This window comes from Rhinoderma darwinii, chromosome 3 (assembly GCF_050947455.1).
Source record: "Rhinoderma darwinii isolate aRhiDar2 chromosome 3, aRhiDar2.hap1, whole genome shotgun sequence".
Lineage (NCBI taxonomy): Eukaryota > Metazoa > Chordata > Amphibia > Anura > Rhinodermatidae > Rhinoderma > Rhinoderma darwinii.
Window position 1 is genome coordinate 243,033,555 of NC_134689.1, and position 11,033 is coordinate 243,044,587.

General features: G+C 39.8%; 1 protein-coding gene across 1 annotated transcript in view; it reads right to left on the bottom strand.

The window, feature by feature from the left end:
* The window catches only part of LOC142748005 (acrosin-like), a 46,873-nt gene extending 36,795 nt beyond the window's left edge, over nucleotides 1-10,078 (bottom strand). Inside the window, exons 1-2 of the mRNA XM_075855123.1 lie at nucleotides 9,976-10,078; nucleotides 1,251-1,452 (exon numbers count right to left, since the gene is read on the bottom strand). Of these exons, the coding sequence (XP_075711238.1) occupies nucleotides 1,251-1,452; nucleotides 9,976-10,060 (287 nt within the window). The 5' untranslated portion in view covers nucleotides 10,061-10,078. The remainder of the gene's footprint in view (nucleotides 1-1,250; nucleotides 1,453-9,975) is intronic.
* Between the last annotated feature and the right edge of the window lie 955 nt (nucleotides 10,079-11,033).

An 11,033-nucleotide genomic window follows, 5' to 3' on the forward strand; every position in this document is an offset into this window, starting at 1 on the left:
CGCTGATCACATTATGTAGGAGATAGGGCACTTATAAAATGGTGACAGAGCCGCTTTAAACATTAGAATTAATAGAATGTCTATTACTGTACTTAATTCCCTTAGAACTCGCAGGTGTATTCTATCTGGACCCAGTGATTTGTCTATTTTAATCTTTTTAAGGCAGAGCTGCACTTCTTCCTGGGTTACATGGTGACATTTAAGGGTATGTTTACATGCTTAGCAAAAAACAGCTGAATATACGGAGCTGTTTTCAAGGGAAAACATCCCCTGATTTTCAGCCGGTTTTTAAGCAACTCACGTTTTTTGCAGCGTTTTTTAAGGCTGTTTTGGAGCTGCTTTTCTATTTAGTCAATGAAAAACGGCTCAAGAAGTGACATGCACTTCTTTTTACGAGGCGTTTTTAAAAACGGCCGTGTAAAAAACACCCCGTGGGAATGGAACGCTGTTTTTCAAATTGAAGTCAAAGGGCAGATGTTTGGAGGCATTCAGCCTCCACATTTTTAGCCTTTTTCGTGGCGTTTATAGCCAAAAAAAACGGCTGAAAATAGCCCTTGTGAACATACTTTCATGAATAATTTAGTTTATACCTCTGCATTTCACCTGACATTTTATTCTTCTCTGTGAACACAGTAGAAAGAAAAATGTTTACTAAAGTAGCTTTTTCCTCATAAACTTTCACAATTTCTTCATCATTCATTTTTAAAGGGCCAACACATGTAGTTTTAATGTTTTTATTATTTATATTATTGAAGAACATTTTATTTAGGGCTAGTTATATACTCTTTGTCAATGAGTCTCTGTCTCCAGCTTGATGTGTTTATCTGCTTTTTACATAAATTTTTACATATTGGCCCATTATACGTCTGGATACTTTCAGATTCTGCTTTTGTATACAGATTTATATGTCTGATGTAAGCTAGACGGCCGTTTCGCGTTCTTCATGACGCTTCATTATGTGTCATGTGTGACGCGAGTTCGGTGTCTGACGGATTTTGAGAAGGAGCCCTGCCAGCTCCTGCACTAAATTTATCTTTTGGATATGCACTGAAAAGGCAATACAAATATGAAAGTAATTGGGTGAGTGCCGTGCTAATTATTTCTTGCAGAATTGGAATTTGTGGACTGACTTTACCATCTCCTAGGCCTGCACTGAGCACCACTAAACTTATTGAGTGTGAGTTGCACCTGAACTTTCCCGTTTGTCTGCCTAGAATATTTGTAATTGTGCGAGTGATGGTGTTTCTTACTTGGCTTGATCCTTTAAGCAGTGGGCAGCTGTTAGAATCCAGCGAGTGTTCAAGATTGAGCCTCCGCACATGTGTATAAAAGTCTCTTCATCTATGGGCTGCTGGATGCTGACTAACCACGGCCAGGTCCCAGGGAGGGCATCTTTTCCTCCAACAATGCGTGATCCAAATTCATGGCTTGCCAAAGGACGATTTCCACATGCTACAGTGGAAGAGAATATTTAAATAGATTTTATTCTCTATTATAATATTACATAAATAAAAGGAATTGTTAAGAATAAAGGGATTTCCAGAATTGTATAAATAGGTCTAAAATAACCGAGCACTAGGCATGGAATCAAAGCTGATTGCTGGTAAATAACTTATTTTTGATACCTTCTCATCCATACTACTCTGTGGTCCATAAAGAATCGTGTATGGATGAGATGCATATTAAAAAAAAAATGCTTTCTTCTATAGAACACATTTAGCGCCTTTTTAATTTAGCTTTATTTACAAAATCCCGGAAAATCATACTTTAGGGGTCAGTTCACACGTTGCGTAAATACTGCGGATTTTCCGCAACGGAACTTGTTCCGGAAAATCCGCAGCAAATACAGTAACAGCAAAGTGGATGAGACTAATAAAAGCTCATCCACTCGCTGCGTAAATACTGAGCGGAAATCTCTCAGAAATTGACCTGTGGTGCGGATTTTATTCCGCAGCATGTCAATTGTATTTGCGTAAGTGCTACTTATTTGTTGCGGGTTTTCCACATTGAATTTAATGGGGGGTAAAACTTGCAACAAATAGCAGTTGTTGCGTTTTTTTTGCGGCAGGTTTACAGCGATTCACAAAAAATGCAACTCAAAAAATAAATAAATCTTATACTTACCCAGGATTCTGTGTTTATTCCTCCAGGGCGGCCACCTGTGATGACGCGTCATCCCATGTGACCGCTGCAGTCAATCACAGGCTGTAGCGGCGGTCACATGGGATGAATAGTCATATCAAGAGGCCGGCCTGGATGACGTCAGAGGGCCGGTCTCCTGGGATGAGTCTTCATCCCAAGTGACCACCGCTGCAGCCAATCACAGGCTGCAGCGGTCTCCTGAGATGAAACATCATCCCAGGGGGCATGCCGGCTAAGTGCTGCAGTTTTCCGCAGCAGACATTACAGGCGAAAAACTGCACCAGAGTTTGGCACGGGTTTTCACCTGGAATTCACTCGTCGCACAGGGTGGATTCGCTGCGTGCTTTTACACAGCGTATCCGCCCCATGTGATCTCAGCCGAAAAGGGTTGACGCAACCAGATATCCATGTGTCCTATTCTCTAGGTATTGATGATGGTGTCATAGAGGGGACCAATCTCTATTAGCTGTGAGTGTGAAAAGCTGCTGCATGATATGTAATACTACATTTCCCAGAACTGGGTGGCCACCTGCAGCCTTTCTAGGCAATGCTGCTGATCGCTGAGGAGTTCAAGAGCTTGACTCGCAGTGATCAGTTGAGTCAGATATTGAGAAAAGTTTCATCAGTTGGGACAACCCTTTTAACCACAATACAGTATGGTTGTAAAGGATATTTTGAATATTAGCAAAATAAAAAAGGAGGAATGAAAGTCTGCCACTAGTGGCTGGGCAGAAAATAAAGAACATAGCCCCAGTAATCTTCAACAATGCCTTATGAAGAGCCTAAAACAGTTTAGCAATCGTGTCTAAACATTATTTATTAGTACACAGTCTTGGTAAATTTCTAGATTCCCTTTAAAATGTCTTGAATTGGGGCCCCAGTTCAGAAGCAGAATGAGAGTGGTCTTGGTCCCTGGTAAATAAAGGTAATAGGGGCGGATGTATTAAGTGTGCTAGTCTTAAAAAAAATCAAGCTGGAGTGAGATGCTAAACATTTATTAAGAAGCCCATGAAAGACTTGAGCTGTTTAACTCCATTTGAGCAGCAATTTTTTAAGTGGGTCTTGCACTTTAACCCCTTCCTGACATTTGTCGTAAGTATACGTCATGGAAAGCCAGTGCTTCCCGCAAAAAGTCCTATACTTACGACAAATCCAGGGCACCGGCTCAGAAGCTTAGTTGGTGCCATCATCCCCGGATGTCAGCTGTATCATACAGCTGACACCCTGCTGTAATGGCGGAGACCAAAGTTAGCTTCGATCCCCGCCATTAACCCCTTAAATGCAGCGGTCAAACGTGATCGCTGCATTTTTAGGTGTTTGCAGCTCATCAACACCCCAGTAATGAAATTGCCGCGGTGTCTATGGCTGCAATGGCAACCAGAGGCCTAATAGTGGCCTCCCGGTCTGCCTAGCACAGAAAGCTTTCAGCCCCGCCCGGAGATGGGGGCTGAAAGGCTTCCGTAGCCGCCGACAAGATGGCACCGGCTCAGGAGATGAGCCGGTGTCATCATCGGTGGATGTCAGCTGTATGTTACAGCTGACATCCACCTGTTATGGCAGGAACCGGAGCTAGCTCCGATCCCTGCCATTAACCACTTAGATGCAGCGATCAATGCATCTTTGTGGTTGTTAGCAGATCGGCAGCTGTGCCCTCCAATCGCACGGCTACCGACTGCTAGTATGGCAACAGGAGACCAAACAATAGCCTCCTGTCTGCCATTACGGAAGCCGATTAGGCCCCGCCCGGAGGCGAAGCCTAAACTACCTGATGTCAGTGAATGACTGACAGATCTAATACATTGCACTACATGTAGTAGAAAAAAATATGACAGTTGGACCTTCAAGTCCCCTAGTAGGACTAAAGAAAAGTATAATAAAAGTTTCAAGTAATAAAATAAAACAAAATCGTCCTTTTTCCCTTATCAAGTCCTTTATTATTGAAAAAAATTAATAAACCATACATATTTGGTATCGCCGCGACCGTAATGGCCTAAACGATAAAAATATTATATTATTTATTCCACGCGGTGAACGGCGTTAAAAAAACCACTTATAAAACAATGCCAGAATTTCTGTTTTTTGGTCACTTTGCCCTACAAAAATTGAAATAAAAACTGATCAAAAAGTCGAATGTATCCAAAAATGGTACTTATAAAAACTAAAGCTCGTCTTGCAAAAAACAAGCCCTTATACAGCTCCGTCAGCGAAAAAATTCAAAAGTTATGGTTCTCACAACATGGCGACAGAAAAAAATACATTCTTTTTACAAAAGTAATTTTATTGTGCAAAAAGTTGTAAAACATAAAAAAGTGCTGTAAATTAGGTATCGCCGGAATCGTACTGACCCGCAGAATAAAGTTAACATGTAATTTATAACGCATGGTGTACGCTGTATAATAAAAACCTTTAAAAAAACTATGACAGAATTGCTGTTTTTTGGTCACCTTGCCTCCCAAAAAATAGGATAAAAAGTGATCAAAAAGTCGCATGTACCCCAAAATGGTACCCATAATAACTACAGCTCATCCTGCAAAAAAAACAGGCCTCATACCGCTACGTCTATGAAAAAATAAAATTAGTTAAGGCTCCAATAAGTCAAGAAATAAAAATATGCAGTTGTGCCGGCCCGAGGGGAACATTTCTTCTGTTTCAAGAGGCGATTCATCGGGGCCCTAAAATTAGGGAACCAGGAAGGGGAGGGCCCAAACATATCTGCTGGAAGCGATCGTTCCCGTATTATAGCAGGACGATACTTTCCTAGCACAATTCCCCAAGCTCCAGAGGTGCGGAGAGTGGACCAAAAGGGGGGTAAGAAACAACATCATTTATCAGTGCGACTCCGGCCTGTGCAGTAAGAATTGCTTCACAGCATAACACGCATCTATGGATTATTTTATTGTTTACCCCATTATTATACCACCTGACTATGCCCCTGATGTAATCTGCCCAGCTCACATATGCCCCCACATTAGAAACTGAAATACCAGTAAAACTCCAAACAAAACTACTACCAAGCAAAATCTACGCTTCAAAAGCTAAATGGTCCTCCCTCTCTTCTGAGCCCTACAGAATGCCAAAACAGCAGTTTACTTCCACATATATGGCACCGCCATACCCAGGAGAACCCTTTTAACAATTTTTGGGATATGTGTCTCCAGTGGCATAAGCTGGGCATGACATATCTGCCACTGAATTGGAATATCTGGGGAAAAATTTAAATTTTTACTTTTCACCATCCGCAGCGCATTCATTTATGGAAAAGACCGGTGGGGCGAAAATGCTCACTGCACCCCTTAATAAATGCCTTGAGGGGTGTAGTTTCTAAAATGGGGTCACTTCTCAGGGGTTTATTTGTATTATTTCCCATCAGAGCCTCTGCAATTGTGAACCAATACTTTGTAAGTCGCCAAATTAGACCTCAATTTTACATGGTACTCTTTCACTCCTGAGCGCTGTCGAATGTCCAGGCAAAAGATTAGTGCCCCATGTAGGGTGATTCTAAAACCGGGAAACACAGCATAATAATTAGAGAGCTGTCTTGTTATGGTGGCACAAACTGGGCACCACCTATTAGCATATCTATGGAAAAAAAATCTCATTTTCACTCTGCATCATCGAGTACACACTAATTTCTGCAAAACACCTGCGGGGTTAACATGCTCACTATACCCCTAGGTGAATACCTTGAGGGGTGTAGTTTCCAAAATGGTGTCACTTCTGGGGGGTTTCCATTGTTTTGGTCCCACAGGGGATTTGCAAATTCGACATAACAACCAGAAACCAATCCAGCAAAATCTGCACTCCAAAAGTCAAATGCCGCTCCTTCGGTTCTGAGACCTGCCGTGTGCCCAAAAAGCAGTTTATGACCACATATGGGGTATTGCCATACTCGGAAGATATTGCTTTACAAATGTTGTGGTCCTTTTTCTCCTTTATTTTTTGAGAAAATGAACAATTTTGCGCTAAAGCTACGTCTTATTGGAAAAAAATGAAATTTTTATTTTCATTGCCCAATTCAAATAAAATCTATGAAACACCTATGGGGTCAAAATGCTCACTACACACCCAGATTAATCCTCAAGGGGTGTAGTATCACAAATGGAGTCCCTTTTGGGTAGTTTCCACTGTACTAGTACCTTAGGGGCTTTACAAATGCGACATGGTGTCAAACCAATCCAGCAAAATCTGTACTCCAAAAGCCAAATGGCGCTCCTTCTCTTCTGATCCTTGCCGTGTGCCCAAACAGTAGTTTATGACCATATATGGGGTATTTCCGTACTCCAGAGAAGTTGCTTTACAAATATTGGAATTATGTTTTTCCTTTATTTGTTGAGAAAATGAAAAATGTTACGCCTTATTGAAGAAAAAGGATTGTTTTTATTTTCACTGCCCAATTCTAATAAAATCTATGAAACACCTATGGGGTCAAAATGCTCACTAAATGGAGTCACTTTTTGGGCGTTTTCACTGTTTTGGTCCCTTAGGGGCTTTGCAAATGCGACATGGCCTCCGCAAACCATTCCTGCTAAATTTGAGCTCCAAAAGCCAAATGGCGCTCTTTCCCTTCTAAGCCCTGCCGTGTGTCCAAATAGCCGTTTATGACCACATGTGGGGTATTGTTTTACTCGGGAGGAATTGCTTTACAAACGTTGTGGTGCTTTTTCTCCTTTAGTCCTTGTGGACATGAGAAAAAATTAGCTAAACCTACATTTTCTTTGAAAGAATGTAGATTTTAATTTTCACGGCCTACTTCCAATAATTTCTGCAAAAAACCTGCGGGTTCCAAATGCTCACTATAACCTTAATAATTTCGTCAAGGAGTGTAGTTTCCAAAATGGGGCCACTTGTGGGGGGTTTCCACTGTTTTGGTCTCTCAGGGGCTTTGCAAATGCGACATGGCCTCCGCAAACCATTCCTGCTAAATTTCAGCTCCCTTCTGAGCCCTGCTGTGTGTCCAAACAGTCGTTTAGTACGACATATGGGGTACTGTTTTACTCGGGAGAAATTTCTTTACAAATGCTGTGTTGCTTTTTCTCCTTTAGTCCTTGTGGAAATGAGAAAAAAAAAACTACATTTTTTTTGAAAGAATGTAGATTTACATTTTCACAGCCTACTTCCAATAATTTCTGCAATAAACCTGTGGGGTCAAAATGCTCACTATACCTCTAGATAACTTCCTTGAGGGGTGTAGTTTCCCAAATGGGGTCACTTGGGATATTGCCACTGATTTGGTACTGCAAGAACCCTTTAAACCTGACATGGTGCCTAAAATATATTCTAATAAAAAGGAGGCCTAAAATCCACTAGGTGCTCCTTTGCTTCTGAGGCCTGTGCTCCAGTCCAGTAGCACGCTACGGCCACATGTGGGATATTTCCTAAAATTGCAGAACCTGGGCAATAAATATTGAGTTGCATTTCTCTGGTAAAACTTGTGTTACAAAAAAAAAATGAATTAAAAATGAATTTCTGCAACAAAAAAAATGAAATTTGTAAATTTCACCTCTACTTTGGTTTAAATCCTGGGTTATAAAACTTTCTAAATGCTGTATTGAATACTTTGAGGGGTGAAGTGTTTAAAATGGGGTGACCTTATTGGGGGTTTCTAATATATAAGGCCCTATAAGCCACTTCACAACTGAACTGGTCCCTGAAAAATAGCGTTTTGAAATTTTCTTGAAAATGTGAGAAAATGCAGCAAAAGTTCTAAGCCTTGTAACGTCCCAGAAAAATAAAATGATGTTCAAAAAACTATGGCAATCTAAAGTAGACATATGGGGTATGTTAATTGGGAACCATTTTGTGTGGTATAACTGCCTGTCTTACAAGCAGATACATTTAAATTTAGAAAAATTCACATTTTTGCAATTTTTCACTTCATTTTGGTGTTTTTCACAATGAAATACTAAATGTACCGAGAAAATTTTTGAAAGTAACATAAAGTCCAATGTGTCACGAGAAAACAGTCTCAGAATCTCTTGAATAGGTAAAAGCATTCCGAAGTTATTACCCCATAAAGTGAAACATGTCAGATTTGAAAAATGAGGCTCTGTCAGGAAGGTCAAAAGTGGCCAAAGCGGGAAGGGGTTAATGTGTGCGGCATTTCAGTGGGGTTCATGTGCTCTTGGCCACTGTTCAAATTCTAAAATAATCAATTCACTCCTCTCCTTGCAACTTCTACACTTTTGGGATAAAGGCTCAGGCTGCATTGTTCAGGTGCTTGACAACTTGATTTTTTTTATTATTTTTCTTTTGTAGGTGTGGAATGTCACTATGATAAAATCGGAATATGGCACAGTCACAACATGAGTAGTGTATAAAAGGGAGAGGATTTTCCAGTTGACTGAAACCAAATTTCTATAGATAATAATACTTTATACAGGTGTAATACCGTTACAACATTGAAAGCCCTTTTATGTACTTTTAAGGTAGAATTGTACAGTTAAAAAAATGTACGTAATTTTCTCCCAAAAGGGAGGATAAATATATCTCACACTATAGAGTTAAATCTTGTTCCTGTAGATCAGAGTTAAAAAAAAGACAAAGGAAAATCGGAAAGAAAGCAGCTGATATCATAGGGGAATGCTGTGTTCATGTCACTAACAATTATATCATGTTTACAGCTATGTTCCACCAGTCGGCAGACTACTTTACACTTGGTTATTTCATCTGCTTCCTTTTCCTGTTAGAACTAGACCTAAAGATAAATATATTTTGTCATAACTGGAGAGGTTGACTTTTGCAGCTCAGGAAATTACATAAAAAATATTTGATTGATTGATGGCAACTATAATTTTTCACAAAATCATAAAACAATGGGCATCAGTTCTGAAAACTAGTGCTAATAATAGAGACGTCGCCCACAGCAACCAATAGGATTGCAGCTCTCCTCTTTCAGGTGTAGATTATAAAATAAAAAAAGTGATCTGATTGGTTGCAGTTTTATCATTACGGATTTTAATGCATGGGGCTCAAGTTATTAAAAAAAACGACATTGGAGGAGAGTTATCAAAACTGGTGCAAAGGAAAAGTGGATTAGTTGCCCATGGCAACCAATCAGATTCCACCTTTAATTTTTCAGAGGGTCTTTGAAAAGGAAAACAGTGACCTGATTAGTTGCCATGGGCAACTTTTTCCGAGATATTTGGATAGTTTAGTCCCATATGCAACCAAAATACAAGGCAGTTAATCCTCATTTAGGGACAGAGGGCAGAGATATGCAAATTGTACACCTAGATAAAGTTTATAAATACTGAGAAGACAATAATTGAAACACAAAACCAATAACTAGAATATACTGTATCACACTTGATATGTTATTACACCTAAGAAGTCTGAATACACAAGCTAGAAATAGCTACCTGTCGCTGATCTCAGTGGATTATTTTTGTGATTTACGTGATTGAAGCAAACTCACTTGTTTTTAAGAATGTGTATATTCACGTTACATATGTTGCTACATATGTGTTTGGATGCCAAACTAGTTTATCTTACATTGATATTGTCTGTCTGTTTAGTATGCACTGAGCCACATGTGAGATTTGAAACAATGGAGTAGATATATCAAAACTGATACAAAGTGGAGCAGTTGCCCATGGAAACCAATCAGACCTTACCTCTCATTTTTCAAGGGCCTTTAGGAAAACGAAAGCAGCAACCTGATTGGTTGCCATTGTAAACTACTTCACTTTTCCTTTGTACAAGTTTTGATATGCGTCCCCCAATGTTTGCCCTATCGATGTGTCAGCAGGTTTGGACTAAGATATAACATGATCAGTGCGCTCTGAACCCACTTGTAATTTTTTCCCATGTTTAGTTATATACACGCAAACTTACTGGCAGGGTAGGGAAAGGCAGTGGCATAATCCATAAAATGCCACAGTAGAATGGTGGTGACATGTATAAACACCTGGAGCTTCATTGCCACTTTGTGTCTTTCCGCATGATAGGAAGGAAAATCACTGTAAGTAGGAGTCCGTTCAGAATGATGGATGTGGTGGTATTGTGACATATCGGTGAATTGTCATTGTTGAAGCTCCTGTTCTATAGCATGACATAATAATGGAATTAAGGCCCTCAGAGAGGTTTATGGTAAAACGCACTTAGAAACCAAGTTAAACCTACTGTATATTTTTGTTTTATTTCGTAGTCAAATTACAAAACAATTTTCATGTTTCAACTTACTCAGACGCTGTTTTTATATGGGATAAACTGGCTTTTCCGGAGAAAGAATGAATGAAATATTTATGCGCATACAATATTTCTGGATTGTCCAAGCACAATCATTATGTTGATTGTTTTAATAATAGAATAACTCTTGATACGTGAATTTATTTTCTTTCTGAACACATAGTTGGCAATCCACATATGAAAATTCTCTCATACACACAAGGGGCCCATGTATTAAAAGCGGTTTTGTGCCAACACAAAGTTGGAAGTGTGCCAAATTCTCAATATCGCATAGCTGCAAGTAAAATTAGTATATATTTTCGAAGCATGCTCACCGAAACCGGTCACAAAATAAATGAAATGTTGCATCTATGACTTTTTGAACATGTATCCTCTGGTCTGATCAGACGTAGGCTATCCAAAGTTTTATGACATTAAAAATGTTGCACAAACTTGAAGAAACATGATGCACGTGCCATTGACCAATCCAGATTTACACCAGAAAATTGTCTGCAATAGTACAAGTGCTTCGATGCGTTTTCGCCTTTCCTGTGTGGCCAGAGCCAAGGCTAGGTACAACAACATGCTGTATAAACGCTCAATTAGGATCGTCTTTTAGGATGGGACTATACGGCGACTTAAAGTCATGGTTGTAAAGCAACCTCAGTTTCCTCAGGAGAAAAAGTTGCATGGGACCTTGTGACTAGGGTAATGTTTCCAACCAT